This window comes from Lactuca saligna, chromosome 9 (genome assembly GCF_052625555.1).
Source record: "Lactuca saligna cultivar CGN05327 chromosome 9, ASM5262555v1, whole genome shotgun sequence".
In the NCBI taxonomy this organism is placed as follows: domain Eukaryota; kingdom Viridiplantae; phylum Streptophyta; class Magnoliopsida; order Asterales; family Asteraceae; genus Lactuca; species Lactuca saligna.
The window spans coordinates 136,772,895-136,789,019 of NC_136425.1; the positions used below are offsets into that span (position 1 = coordinate 136,772,895).

Here is a 16,125-nt window from a genome sequence, read left to right on the forward strand (position 1 = left end):
GACTTTTTGACCACTTAACCTATTAAGTCATAACCAAAAGCACCCATAAAGATAAAAATTTATTTCTTAATAGTAGAAACTTGTGATGAAACATTAATAGCAATTTCATCCTCATACCAATGTTCAAATTAGTAATCAACAAAGAAAATAACTTGTCCAAAACAAGGAGTAATACATGAACATGAACTAAGAATTTTGAGGGTGTTTATAAGCAACTTTTTACAGCAATTAGCCATCAAGACTCGATCAAATATGGCTAGAGTTTGATTATATAAAATCACAAGATCAAATATTGAAAGAAGTATGACTAACAATACCAAATTGACTCACCAATTCCACCAATTCTCAAGGAATTGAGATATGAACTAGAGAAGAATAAGACGTAAAGAATTTTACCAAGATTAGAATCGATTTTGTAGGTCCATATGCCTTCAACAGCCAATAATTGCTGCCCTTCCTATCCCTCCTGTTCGGACAAGATATGTTGTGTCTAGGGCTCGTTCCTTGGCCTAGTTTTGTTACCGTTTTGGGCCTACCCAACCGTGTTTATTTTGTTTAGGGTTTTAGTATTTAAAGGTGCATGCATGTATCCTTTGTTATTATCGCTTTCATTTATTATTCTAAGTATTGTACTAAAAACCCTAGCTAGCCTCTACAGTGGAAGTTCTTTGTCGAGCTCTACTGAGGCGTGGCTATTCTTGAAACATTAAGTTATATTTTGATTCTATCTTGTGTTCTCAGTATTTTTTTTTCTTTATGTTTAACCTATTGAAGATCTAATTGATCTAAGAGCTCTCAACTCATCAATTTGTATCAGAGTAGGAGACTGTCTAATCCATACACATATCTTCTGTTAAAGAAGATCTTAGGGTTTTTCCGCTTTGATCGATATTTTTAGAACCGTCATCATCTATTGATGTAGTTCTTTAATATTTGATCTTACCCTAACGTTATTTACAAGTCTGATCTTAAACAGGTTTTTGAACAAACATTATCATGTCTATGAAAGTTTCTCAGACAAACCCTATCAATATCTCCAATATTATAGGATCAATGACAAGGATTCCACCATTATACACTCAAGACTATGAGGTCTGGACGCATCATTTTGAAGACTACATGATTGGTTCAGAAGACAATGGATACTTGATCTGGGAGGCGATTACCGTAGGTCATTCGCTAACTCAAGCACTTCAATAATTGTTAAAACCCAAAAGGAGTATAATCAACTCGTCAATGATGTAAAAGATATACCCCAAGATGAGAAGGAAACATTTTAGTGCAACATCAAAGCCTTAAGGATGATAAGGTTCACCTTATAGTCAGATATGTATTGATTGGTAAGCTCATGCACAACGACGAAAGAAATATGGGACAGGCTGAAGGAATTGTATTGTATAGATAAAGATCTTGAGCATTCAATCCAAACTTTGTTGCTCTCAGAATTTGGTGACTTCAAGTAGAAGCTTGAAGAGAAGCTTATTCAAGCGTTCGATCGCTTTAATCATCTTCTTAGTAAGATGATAAAGCATGGGATTGAAAGGAAAATCATTGAATAGAAGGTCACATTCATGAATGGCCTTAGAACCGAATGGATGGATGTGGATTCTACTGTGAAGGCACACGAACAATTCAAGGCTTATTCTCTGGAAAATCTAGTGGGAATATTAAAGTTACATGAGAGTGCAGTGACTAAAGAAATGAATGTGGTTAATGGGATGGGATCCTTAGCTCTAATCTCCAAATGAAATAATGCTGCTGAAGAAGAAGAAGAAGATTTAGATCTTGCTGAATATGATCTAACAAGTGAAGATTATGATTTGATGGTGTCAAATCAAAAGAAGTTCATCAGAAGAAGGTTCCTAGCGAATAAGAATCAAAACTGCTAGGGATGCTATAGTGCAAAGAAAGCGAAGGAGGAACCGAAGAGTGTCTCTCAGTCCGAAGAACAAAAGAAGGAAGAAAATTTTGGTGGTGAATCAGGTTTTAATTGTCACTACTGTGGAGGCAAAAATCAATTCGCTAAAGATTGTATGTTGAGAAAGACATCAAAAAAGAATGACGATGAAGACGAGGAAGCAAACCTCATACGATGATTGGAGGAAATCTAGAAGAAGAAAGTTGGATCTAATAACACTATGAATTCGCTTATTGTGCAGGGAAATAATGTTGATGATGAGTTTGAAGGGGTTGAAGTTTTACGTATAGACTCTGATGATGAAGAAGTGACGAAGCCCACTCACGGAAGGGCTTTGTTGGTGAAAGAAGAGAATGTTATAGGAAAGTGTCCCATGGTGACCTCTGAGGTGTCACATATGAGAGGCTATACCACTGATGGGGAACTATACGAAGCGAAAGAGCGAGAAGATAGGTGTTTTGCAGCGAAACCTGTCAATGACAGATCGACGAATGTGATGAGTTGATCATGAAAGTACAATCCATTCTTATTTCTTTACATATCCCCGTCGCAAACTGTGAAAAGAACTTAATGGATTAAAATCTAAATTTTCTAGTATAAGTAGTAGTTTAACTCAAACTTGCGTCACAAACTTTAACCTAACTAATCAAATCAGCCGGATATCGTTGAAGAGTGAGGAGAGGCGAACGTGGATTGAGAAAAAGGAAAAGGAGTTGATTAGGTCTAGGGAGTGACAATTTATTTACAAAGAGATAATTTAAAGCTTTTAAAACAACATAATGTTTTTTTATTGCTAAATGATTATATTTCAACATTACTCAATTGCATCTTGATTGTGATATAAGGAAGAAAATACATCGTATGATTTTACCTTTCCATGAGTTAAAGGAGGATGAAATCGATGCCGATGCATATAATTGTGAAAACGTTGTTTCTTCTGATGATATATCTCCCGCTTACAAAATTAGTCTTGAAAAAATAGAGTCCTTTATAAAGTCAAAAGACCATAAGGACATGCTCAAAAATTTGTTGGATGAAAATGACAAAGTGAAAATCAAAACCGAAACTGTACAGAAATTTGGCTCTTTGAATGCCAAGTTGAGTTCTGAATTCAATGAGGATGATGATTTGAGTGAAATATCTGTAGAAGATGAGGTGGACTACTATGAATTTGTCAAGAGCGAACCCGAAACCAACAAAAACATTATTTCAGAAAATTCTATTGAGGTCGCTCGTTTATCCAAAAACAAGACTAATGTCCTCAAGGAAAAGGCTGTTGTATATCAAAAGGTCCAAACAACTTCTAATCAAGTTTATCTAGTTAAGGGAGTTACTCAGTAACAGACAGCCAAACTGACAGCGTTAGTAGAAGAAGAAAATGCTGATGGCTGTGATGAGTTCTTCTGGTCAGCACCGATTGAGAACGCCGATGACATAGAAGGTCTATATAACAAAACATCATGGAGGGTAAAAGGTAGGTATGTGGAAGAAGCACTCAATGAACCGATTCGATGTGCCAAGCACAAGTGGTACAAAAAAGGATTCAAACGAACCAGTTAGGGCGTCAAGCGAAACCTCTTCGCTAAAGAGCAAAACTCATGCTCCAAGACTGAAGCAAAAGGCCAACATCCACAAAACTCCAAAACATGTGTTAGAGAGAAAGCATCAATGTAATTTGAGATACAAGAAGAATCTCACTCAAAGAAAACAATTTTGGCGGTCTAAAAACCCTAATTATGTTCGATATGAAAAGAATTTTATGTCAAAGGAAGAAGCAAAAGCATACTCAGCTTCTCATGTTCAACACAATGAAAACAACCGAAAGAAGAGTTTCGTTCCTTAAAATCTAGACAATCGAAAAAAGAGTTTCGGTCCTCAAAATCTAGATAACCGAAAGAAGAGTTTTGGTCCTCAAAATCAAGACAACCTAAAGAAGAGTTTCGGTCCTCGAAATCAAGACAACCGAAAACATAATTTCGGTCCACAAAGGCATAGCAACCAAAAGTGAAGTTTCGGTCCTCAGGATGAGAGAAACCGAAAGGATGGTTTCGGTCCTAGATCAACCAATAAGAGTAACCAAAGAGAAAGTAGTTTTAGCTCTCAACCAAGTAAGAACCATGATAAAAAGTTTGACTCTGCTCCCAAGTCTCATCTTTGTCATTTTCACTCTCACACAAAGAATGATAGAAAGGGAAAAGGAAAGCTCTTTCCAGAGAACGAACAGAAGACGACGTTTACACCCAAAGTAGTGAACTGAAAGTATGCTAACGTCAAATTCACAGATCCAAAAATTGAACCTAAAGTACTCAAATCTAATAAAATCAAGGTTTTCACCATAAAAAGAAGAGATGAAACAGCATTAGTAAAAAGAACCTTTTTATTTGATGTTTCTCTTATAATTCCCTGTACCATAAAAGGCTCACAAGGACCCAATAAACTTTGGGTTCCTAAGTATGCTTAACTTTTGGCAGGTTATGTGTGACGAGCAATTCGACGATGAATGGTATATAGATAGTGGCTACTCACGTCACATGACAGGAAGAAAGGAAGAGCTGAGGGAATTTCAGTCCCTTCAAGATGGTGGAAGTGTCAAATATGGTAATAATTCTTTTGGTGCAATCAAAGGTTATGGTATGATCACCAATGGTGATTTCTCGATACAAAAAGTGGCGTACGTTGAAGGTTTACAACACAACCTTATTAGTGTTTCTCAATTAGTGGTTGGCACCGGGTTAAAAGTATCGTTCGATAATGATGGCTCAGAGATTTTTGAAAAGAAGAGAAACAAAATTCTGTTGAACTCAAAGAGAAAAGGATAAATGTACCCTTTGAATCTAAATCCCATACGAGGAAAACCAGTTGTTTGCTTGCTAACGAAAGCTCACTCAAACGATAGTTGGGTTTGGCACCGAAGACTCTCCCATATTAATTTCAAAGACATCAACAAGCTAGTGCTTGGGGATCATGTTCGAGGTCTTCCTGTTCTGAAGTTCAATAAAGAACACTTGTGTAGTGCGTATGAAATGGGAAAAAAAGTCGACAAAGTCATCATTCTCGAGTCAATGACTTCTCTCGGTTTACCTAGATGTTCTTTTTGAGATAGAAATATGAAGCCACTCCCAAACTTAGACTCTTTATCAAGCAGGTAGAAGTTCAACTACGAAAGGTAGTTCGAAATATCAGAAGCAACAATGGGTTGGAGTTTAAGAATTTCTTGCAGAGAAGGAGAAAAGTCACAACTTCTTAGCTCCATATACTCCACAACAAAATGGAATTGTCGAAAGGTGAAATCGGTCTTTGTGTGAAGCCGCCTGAACCTTGCTTTGCTTCGCTTCTCTACCTCTATATTTCTGGGCTGATGGCATTGCTGCTGCTTGCTACACGCAGATCAAATCTTATCTCAACAAATGATTCTCCATCACTCCTTATGAGATTTTGAACAACCGAAAGCCTAATGTAAAATTTTGCCATGTGTTCGGTTCAAGATGCTTTATCTTCAATTCAAAGGAGAATCGAAACAATTTTCATGTTAAATTAGACGAAAGGATTTTCCTGGGTTATTCCTTAAACTCCAAAGCATATAGGGTTCTAAACAAGCATTCAAAGAAAATTAAAGAGACCTATTATGTCACCTTCGATGATAACTACGTCAAGAAACTAAAGACAACTGAAGGTTCTGTGGAGGAAATAATTCCAAGATCCAGTTAAGTTACGGTACCAATTTATAATATCTTTGAGCAATACATGATGCTATTTATTGAACCAGAAAAGGCTATTCACTATGAATGGCAAGATGCAGACAATAGGGTTGACAACCTGAAGAAGATAATCGATGAGGTAGCAAAGAAAATAGCAGATGAACAACCGACAGCAACCGAACAGCCCGACTCAAGCGAACCTCCAAAACTCAGTTCTTATGTTTAGGGGGAGGGTTCATCTTCTCCAAATAACCAAGATTCACCATTCCAGGGGGAGAGTCAATCCGAAAGTCAAGTCCAAAAGGAGAATTCTGAGCCGAAAGCTGATGAAGTATCATCATTCGAGGGGGAGAATATAAATACATATGATGATGAAACTCAGTCAGAATTCAAAGAAGAAGTGAATGTTGAACTGGATCCTTCATATGATCCTAATTACCCTCCTCTCACCAAATGGACTAAAGATCATCCACAAACACAAATTATTGGTGATTCAACATAAAGAGTACTCACACGATCACAACTGAAAGCAAAACAAATTGCACTAATCTCTAAAGTTGAATTTTGCATGTTCAATTCATTCGTCTCAAAGGTTAAACCAAAGAGGATCAACACTGCACTCAATCATTTTGATTGGGTACAGGCGATGCAGGATGAACTCGATGAGTTGGAAAGAAACATAGTGTGGAGACTGATTCTAACACTAAAGGATGCTTTTGTTGTTGGACTAAAGTGGGTTTGCAAGAACAAGATGGATAAGGAAGGATATTTGATTTGCAACAAGGCAAGATTGGTTGTGAAAGGTTACTGTCAAGAAGAAGGCATAGATTACGAAGAGACATTCACTCCAGTACGAAGGCTAGAATCGGTTCGTATTTTTCTCACCTATGTTGCATACAAGAACTTTCAAGTATACCAAATGGATCTAAAGTGTGCCTTCTTAAATCGAGAACTTGAAGAGATGGTGTATGTAGAGAAACCACCGTGTTTCGTGAATGAGAAGTATCCAGATCACTGCTACATTTTGGACAAGACTGTCTATGGTCTCAAGTAAGAACCAAGGGCGTGGTATGAAACTCTAACTATATTTCTCAAAAAGTCAAAATTTAATCAATGTTTGGTTGACCCAACCTTCTTTCATAAGAAAGAGGGTAACCATCTTATGATCGTTCAAATTTTCGTTAATGATATCATCTTCGGTTCCACAAATCCTGACTTAACAGCCGAGTTAGGAAGTTGATGGAATTAAATTTGAAATGAGCTCAATGGGTGCTATTAAGTGTTTCCTTGGCTTGAATGTTAGACAGGGACCCGAAGGCATTTCCATTAATCAAGAGGCCAATACAAAAACCTTGCTTGCCAAGTTTGGAATGATTGGAGATTCATAAGTAAAGGTTCCTATGACATTTGGCACGAAGTTGACACCTTCTTTGGACAAACCGGCTGCTGACATGACCCTTTATCGTCAGTTGATAGGGTCCCTAATGTATCTAACAAGAAGTCGACCAGACATAATGTTTTCTATTTGCTATTGTGCTAGGTTTCAAGCTAATCCATGCGAACCTCACCTGCTGGATGTGAAAAATATCTTTCGATAGCTGAAGCAAACCTCATCTCTTGATTTATGGTACCCATCCAAGTTAGGGTTGTTTGTCCCAACATTCTCAGATGCTGATCTCAGAGAATGTGGATTGGAGCGAAAGAGTACCACTGGAGGATGCCAATTTTTTGATGCAAACTAGTTAGCTGGCAGTCAAAGAAACAAACTTGTGTCTCTCTCTCCACTGCTGAAGCATAATATATCACCGCAGCATCGTGCACATCTCAGGTTATTTGGATACAAAGTCAAATTTGAGACTATGGTCTAAATATGAAGAAAATCCCACTATATTGTGATTTAAAGAGTGCAATTAGGATTTGTCATAACTCAGTGCAACACTCACAGACCAAACACATAGTACTGAGGTATCACATTATCAAGGATCATGTGGAAGATGGCAATGTAGAAATTCATGTTGTAAAACCTCTAATCAATTAGCTGACATATTTACTAAGGCTTTTCCTGAAGCAGGATTTAATAAAATCCTACAATGCTTAGGAATGATGGAAGCTGAATTTGTACTGAAATCACTTTCGCTTGAATAAAAGTTGGAAACGAAATGAACTGAACGCTCGGTGCATTTCGGGTTCGGTCTTCATGGGCTCGGTTCGCCTCTTATCTCCAAGTGATGGTTTCAGTTGTGTAGCATGTACACTCTCTTTTCTTGTAATTTATTTCTTTTATGTTCATAAAATTCAAAAATATTTTTCTTTCTGTTTTTATTTCTTTTCAGAAAATTCAAATCATAATTCAAAATATATTCTTTAATTTTACTTCAATTTACTTTAATCTTCATCTAATTCGTGTATAAGGGGGTTCTCAATGATGGAATTGGGGAAGGTATAATTCTTTATCTTTGTATTAGCTAAGTGTCCCTAGATGAAGGATGAATACCAATCATGTCTTCCCAATTAGGCTGTCAAATTCACTCTAATCATGAGCTACCTTACTCTTCTCCAAATTGAGTTAAGGGTTTTTCTGCTTGGTCTAATTTTATAGCAGGGGTATATTTGTTCTTTAGCAACCTCATTCTTCTCCATCACGTTTCGTCTCACAATAGTAACCCTTGAGACTCTCAGCATATATCATTGAGGTTTATGGTTGCACAATTTCCTTGTTCATGATCTTAGATACATTTACCACATGCTGAGTGAAACCCAAAATCCAATACCTTTAATGAATTGATGATGAATACTATAATGTTGAAGCTATTACTTGTTACCCAGACGAAATCTCTTTTTATTTTTGAGAGATCTTTATGAAATTGTCTTCCGCTAAGAAGTTTCTTCCCATAAGATCCAATTTCATTTTTTTTGGGATTCCTCATAATCACCTAGTCACTTTGAAATGATCTAAACCTACTTGTTTAAAAGGCTACATCGGTCTCACAAGTACTTCGTTCTATTTTTGGTCTCATGTCAAGTACCGAAACCTTAATTGAAGCGGAAGCCACCCTTACTAGCCTTATATATAAAAGATGACTTTCAATGCTTCTTAACAAGTATTTGATCGTAATTCAACGGGAATCCATACAAGGAGTTTGAAGTCTATTATGACTTTAAAGGAAGAGATTTGTGTCCGGGATCCACCTCTTTATGTCTTAAATGACATCACAAAATCCCACAAACAATTTGATTTACTTCTTTATCTTTGACACTATCATGCACGAAAATATTGGATTTTCCAAAAGTCTAGATTGGTTACTCACAAGCTATTCCTAAATATGTAGCTTTGGTTTCTAAGGAAGTAATGTCGTTATTTTCAAATGAAGGGAAGGGCTAGCATTTTGCTTTAGTTCATTATGGCGATAATGATTCCCTTAAAGGTACAAGGGGTAAGTCAGAAATAAGTTGAATCGAGTGTAAATTTGAAAAAGAGGATAAGTACGGAAAGGCACGTGCTTTTGAACCGTTACCTAGTCATGCGTCATCCCCTACTTTATTGGGGCTACTTATTGTCACATCCCACCGTTTTAGGTATCGTTTCCAACAAAGGTGGAATCATTACTCTAGATTTTTCTCTCTCCATAGGATCATATATAAGAGATTTTATTGTCGTGATCTTATACTTCATTACTCTTCACCTCTCTCAAGCATAGAAGGTGATTCGACATTTACTGTTCATCTTCCTCTTCTTCAAGCTCCAAAAATGGCAGATTCTTCTTCAGCTCAAGAAACCTCTGCACGCTCCACTCTTCTCTTAATCAAGCCAAATCAAAACTAGCTGATCGATCTCACACCGTTCATCTACGATCCTTACATGTTTCAAGTGGTGGAATGTCTCAAATACTCCCCACTTGTTAACGCTCTATCAACCGTCGAAGTCGTTCCCATGGTGTGCCTTTCAACAATCTACTCCATTTCTACTTACAATAAAGCTGCTGAAAAGATTTACTTTAACATTCTCAACCACAAGGCTTCAATTTCAAAGTATCGATTCTGCTCGCTACTAGGGCTTTCTTATGACGAATCCATGGTGAATCCTGTTTCCATCTCCATAGGTCAGCTCTTTTGTATGTTCTACAACATGGGTATACCGAAACCCTAACTATTGTAACCAAGGTCAAGAAATCGTGCCTTCCTCCTCAATGGAATGGACTCTTCACCCTTCTTTTCAAAGGTGTTTCAGAATGCGGCACATGCTCAGATGGTGCTAGCAAGTCTTTTATGAGTCTGCTTTATGGGTTGTACCATGGTATCAATCTAGATTATGGTTCGGTTTTATGGATTCAACTGGTATAAAGTTTGTCATTTGCTTCTCGCCACACGTATATTTCATGTGCCCGGTTTTGGACCATTGTCACTTAATGGGCAATGGACAACTTTCATGTTCCGGTCATGACATATTCCTTGCTCTCCTCCATCACTACATTTCACACCACAAAGATAATCGTTACTAATCCCTCAAAGTATCTCTTCATTTGCTCTATTCCAAAGTCAATGTATGATTGTGTATCGATGAAAACAAGATCATTCGGGAGTACAAGAAACTCCTTTCATCTAGTCCACGGGAACTCACTCCAGATATGGTGAGGTCTATTGAAGAAGCAAACAAACCTACCAGGAGGGGAAAAAAGGAAGCGGCAAAAAAGGGAGATAAAGGTGTTAAAATCTCTAAGGTGCAGACTGTAATGAAGCAAAAGTCTGAGAAGGTGGCTCCTTCCCATCCTACACAGAAGAAGGTCAAGAAAGCAGTTCAGAAACTTCATATTGCATCATCAAGTGATTCAGACTCAGATTACGAGCCTTCGGGTCATCAACCCATCGTTCAAATCGAATCAGAGAGTGAAAGCTCAGATGATGATGGTACGGTTTGTGGAGCCTCACCACCTCGTTCGCCTACACCAGTGGTATCAGTTCTCTCCTAAGCACCCTCTCTTCCAACTATTTCCATACCTATTGCCATTCCTCCCATTTCTCCTATCATCACATCTCAACCTTCTTGTACCATTCCCATTCCTACTCCTATATTTTATGAAGCTACAACCACCACCACTATTGTAGTTCAAACCAGTGTATCTGATACGGGGGTTCATACTTTAGCACCTAAAACCCATGTTACTTCTAAACCACTTTACCCTACCCACTCCACCGAAACCGATACCGTTCCTGGTGGTGAGGATATTGATTTCGATACCTTCTACTACAGTCCTTACAGGGTATAGAGCGATGATGATGATGATGCTCCTGTAACTAAGAGGCACCTCAAGGACTTTCACGAGAAGCTAGACAAGCTTGTGGCATCTTCCTCCTCTTCATAACACACATTTGCATAGGCTGTAGTGAAGGCTATGATGGCCACCTTTGTAAAAGAGCATGAGTCTTCAATCTCTAAGGCAATCTCTGTTGTCGATGCCTCCACCCAGGCCTACAAAGAAGAGACCGAAAAACTCGAAAAACTAATTGATGATGCTAACATTTTCTAGAGGCATTATAGGGTGCAACAGAGTCAAATGCAAACAAAGTTAACTCCACCGTTGAAAAGCTTGTTGTGTCTCTTGAGACTGAAAAGCAGCTCTTTGCCACCATGCGTCAAAATATCCAGATAGATAATTCTGCATTGCACACTTGTATCAATAAGCGTCTACAGAAGCTTCATGACGAATTGGCCATGGAAAAATAAATCATGGATGTAGTGGCTCTCAAAACCACTCAGGTAAAGACCAATTCCCTACAACTTTCTCAAGAGAATAATGAGATTGACAACCTTTGCTTTGAGAGGACTGTCATCAAAAGTTGTGTTTCCGATGTTCATGCCCTTCTCTCAAACATTCTGGAAACTCATGACTCCATTCTCACTTTTTCTGTCTGACGCTTTCTTGGTTAAATGCTTCACCTAGCCATCAACTTATTATGTTGCATCGAGGGTGTTTCGTAGACTGTTGTCCCTCCGAAACAAGCAGGAGAAGGGATTACTAGCACTACCCAGCCACCTCCTATAAGCACAACTGTTCCACCGAAAGTCACCACTAAAGGACCGAAGGGTAATGAAGCTTCGGGTCCTAGTGTAAAGGACAAGAGAAAAGGTATTCTGGTAGATAGTGACAAAGAAGAAGAGACCATTGTAGAGGCTCTGAAGTAAAAGAAAAGGGATAGGGAACTTGATCTCAATGCTAAAGCTGCTAGGGAAGCAGAAGAGAAGGAGAGAAAAATGAAAGAAGCTCACGATCTTTTAGAAAGTAGGAAATTGCTTTTTCCTCTTTGGTCATTGAAAAAGTTGGTTAACGAAGCTATTGAATGTCCAAGCACACATTGGCTTGAGCTGGTTGTGTCTCTAGACTGTATGAACTCTAGAGATTCATAATTTAAGATGCGCATAACTCGAAAGGCATTTATCTTTCACTCCTTCCTTCCCATTGCTAAAGTTCCCCATCCTCATCCAGAAGTCGACAGGGATCTTATTAATTTTTATCTTGAGTTTGCTCAGCCTCAGTATCTTATATGCAGCGCTCAAAAGATAACTTCAGTCAGGGTTCTTAAACCAACTGCAATAGGGAAATTCATCCATGTCATATTCAAGGTGACCAGAGGTTTGAATAACTCTGAGCATACAATTTTTTTGGATGATCTACCAAATCTCAATCCCCATGACTGGATTTTGCTATACAATTTTTTTTCTCTCCAATCCAGCTGAATGTGAGCCGATTATTGATCACCTCAAGAGGATGATAGTGTGCTACATTCTAGAAGTTGCAAAGATGGATCAAGAAATTGCTTCTGTCCTTAAAAGGAAGCCAATGGTGCTACCCATTGGTTCAGCTAGCGGCATCAATAGAATGATGATGGAGAAGATTGACCCGCAGCTTAACTCTGTGATGTTCACCAGAGGCGGGGGTGAAAGGTGTTTGTTCTCTCTAGTTGACAAACATCTTTTCACTATAACTTGCTTGGAACATGTTTTCGATATTATTCGTAGGTGCAAGAAAAACAGTGAAGATGACAAGAATTATTTCACTGACATGATTAGATGGTATACCAATTTTCGTCAGGTCCTGTTCGCTATCATTTCCAAGCTGTTAAAAGTGGTGAAGCATGTTGCAGCGAATCAACCGAAGTGAAGTCTTGCCCCTTATTGACACAAAGGGGGAGATAGTTAGGAAAAGATATGTTGTGTCTAGGGCTCGTTCCTTGGCCTAGTTTTGTTACCGGTTTGGGCCTGCCCAACTGTGTTTATTTTGTTTAGGGTTTTAGTATGTAAAGGTGCATGCATGCATCCTTTGTAATTATCGCTTTCATTTATTATTCTAAGTATTGTAGTGCAAACCCTATATGGCCTCTATAGTGGAAGTTCTTTGTCGAGTTCTGCTGAGGTGTGACTATTCTTGAATCATTAAGCTATATTTTGATTCTATCCTATGTTCTCAGAATTTATTTGTTTTTCTTTCTGTTTAACCTGTTGAAGATCGAATTGATCTAAGAGTTCTCAACTCATCACCTCCTCTTTCCTTGGTTCATTACTCCCTTCTCCAAGCTAAATCAGTAGCATTTTTTCTTCATTCATCTCTGCATCGCACATCCTCACACATAGGAGAGCCGATTGATTCTCCTTCATGAATAAAAGGAATGTGGAAATAAATGCACACCCCTTGGCGATTGTCGATCCCTCTAGATAGGGTTTATATTTGAATTTTACCATCTAGCCCCTTAATTCTCCATATTGTACCCCTTTTATACTAATCATAGTTATCTTGACAAATTAGCTTTCATTTTATGACATTTGAGTCCCTCAACCCCAATTACCCCATTAAAACGAACTATATTTACCCTAATAATTTCATAAATTAATTTCATTAAATTACACACCATTTTAATTTTGGATTAATTCTTTTAGATATTAAGTAATAGTCTTTTAGTTAATTTATTCCATTTTAACCTCAAAAAGATAAAATACAATGCATAAATAGTTGTTCAAATAATGGAACAACAAACATTGTTTACGATAGGATTCACGGTTCATTACAATTCTCCCCTCCTTAAAAGATTTCGTCCTTGGAATCTCTATGTCTATGCTTCCTCTTATTCCTATGTCACATCTTTGTGTTATACTCCAACATGAATCAATGTCAAAGTAAAAGTGTGTTCACCAAAAGAGATAACACACAACTCAACCTTTTCACATATTATGATTAGATCAAATATAGCCACATCAATATCTATATCGTAACTAATGGAGTCCGAGGTACACCACAAATGAGCATATGAATGGAATGGTACCAACTACATTCTATCACCGACATCAAATAACATAATAAAATGGATAACACATAAACAAATATATAATTAACTAAGGTGGTTCCGAAAAATTACTTTGTCAGTTGTCATATTGAAATCACAAGCTTTCACTTTTGGAGCTTCATCTTCCTTCTCACTAGCTCCCATGCTACCCCACCAAACTGAGACAGCGGGAACATTCGTGGGAAGAGAACGTCATGTATGTTATCACAACAATTATATAATAGGAATCAAAGCAACCACAACCAAGTGATTTTAAAACCCACAGGTGTACCTGTCTATCGGTTCCTGAGTATACAAGTGATTTTTAAAGTGTATCAACATTTAAGTTGGTGAGTTCATAAGAGTGTTTTGGTAATGAAATATTGTCTTTGAATCTTTGAAAATGTTCATATGTTTCTCAAGAAAATCCAATATTTTCTTTGGTAATGAAAAGTAGTCTTAGACCTTAAGGCCAAAATGTATGTTTGTTACTATATTCTGTAATTGTATAGCGTAGTGATGATTAATAAGAACACTTAGATGAATATCTTTTAATGCATGTCTGGATTCCACCAGCTGTGTTGTATAGTATTGTGATGTATGAAAACTTTTGTATGAAATTCCTAGATACTACCAGTAGTAATGTATAGTGTTGTTCTGTATGAAAAGCTTTGTATGAAATCCCTGTATACCACCGGTAGTAGTGTATAGTAGTTTTATTACTTAAAATAAAACCATGTAATCGAAATTCCCCGGAACCCTCCAGTTGTATTGTATGATAGTTCTATTATTTAAAACAAAACTATTTGAAGAGTTAAAATTCCATAAACAAATGTTTAGTTTATACTGTTGTGAGTTTGGTATAACCATGCTTGATGTGACCCAGTGACCTCTACGACGTTCTTCAGGCCTTGGAATGGTATGTCATTTTTCACCCCAGGCCTACTGGCCTAACTTTAGTTAACAATTCAGGTGTGGGATTGTCAGTCACATATAGATCTATACATAAATCTCACACTCTCCCTCCAAGAGACTTTGATTATACTGTATAGGATTGTGTTCTGTACCATGGTGGATACAATTGAAGTAGTGCCTCACAACCTTGTATTAACTAGTTTATGTGTAGTGTTGTAGTGTTCTGTTGTACTTGAAACTGTATATATAACATTGTAGTGTAGAATAATTATACTTAAATAATTATTTAGTATTGTAATCTTGCATTTGGGAAATAGTATTTTATACCATAAACTATATCTACCATAGTTTATATGTTCATTTCTATATAATGGTCTTGTAATAGTACAACAGTGTAATATATCCCAAACTATACCTATTATAGTTTGTATGTATGTTCTTATTTTGTGTATGGAATCTTATAAAAGTAATGTAATGTTCCCCAACTATATCAACTATAGTTCAAATGTGTGTATGTACTATACTAAAAACTTTGCAATTCTGGTTGTATGTTGAAAACTACCCTTATGCTTGACATGTTACAAAAGGGGTTAAAAATATTGGAATATTTTTATAAAATGTAGTGATTATTCAGTTTGTATGAATTGCAAAAGTTTTTAATCTGTTTGAAATCGTTTGTATAAAAACAAAAAAGTGCTGGTGTTTTACTAGTACCACCCCCCCCCCCCCTTTGAAAACATTAAAAAAAATGAAAATGCAAGGTTATGAACTCACAGTTGGTTAGGTGTACGAGCTGAACAACAAGACTGAAAAGATGACCCTCGAGTTGATGCACATGGAATTAACGGTATCCTAATAATAGTTCAACACATAATTGTATTTAAATTATTCGAAATTTTAACTAAAGTTTCAAAAAACACTTGTTTTGTGTTGGGAATAGTTACCGAGAATTGTTTGAAGTGAACGGAAGGATTTTTGGTCAAAGCTCAACTGAAACTCGGGTTCTCGGTCCTGATGAGTTTTCGGTCGAAATAGGTTTTTGGCATAACACATGTTTCTGGTCGAACACAAATTTTCGTTTCTTGATTGTTTTCGGTCACTTGAAGATATGAAGGTTGTTCTTAGTGTTTTTGGAGAAAATATAAATATTTGAGGGTTTCCACTTGAAGGTATGAATGTCCTTGGATGATCCTTGGGAGTAAGATGAGAGTGTTTTTGAGTAAAATGGGTGAGAAATTATCAAGTTTCTGGATGAAAACTTATATACCGGTTGGGTTCTCG

The 16,125-nt window shown here is 37.2% G+C and overlaps 1 protein-coding gene across 1 annotated transcript; it reads left to right on the forward strand.

Moving 5' to 3' along the window:
- The first annotated feature begins 6,184 nt into the window (after positions 1 to 6,184).
- Positions 6,185 to 6,670, forward strand: LOC145016740 (putative mitochondrial protein AtMg00820). The gene has a single exon (XM_078974969.1). It carries the CDS (start codon positions 6,185 to 6,187, stop codon positions 6,668 to 6,670), a length of 486 nt encoding a protein of 161 aa, XP_078831095.1.
- Positions 6,671 to 16,125: the final 9,455 nt, after the last annotated feature.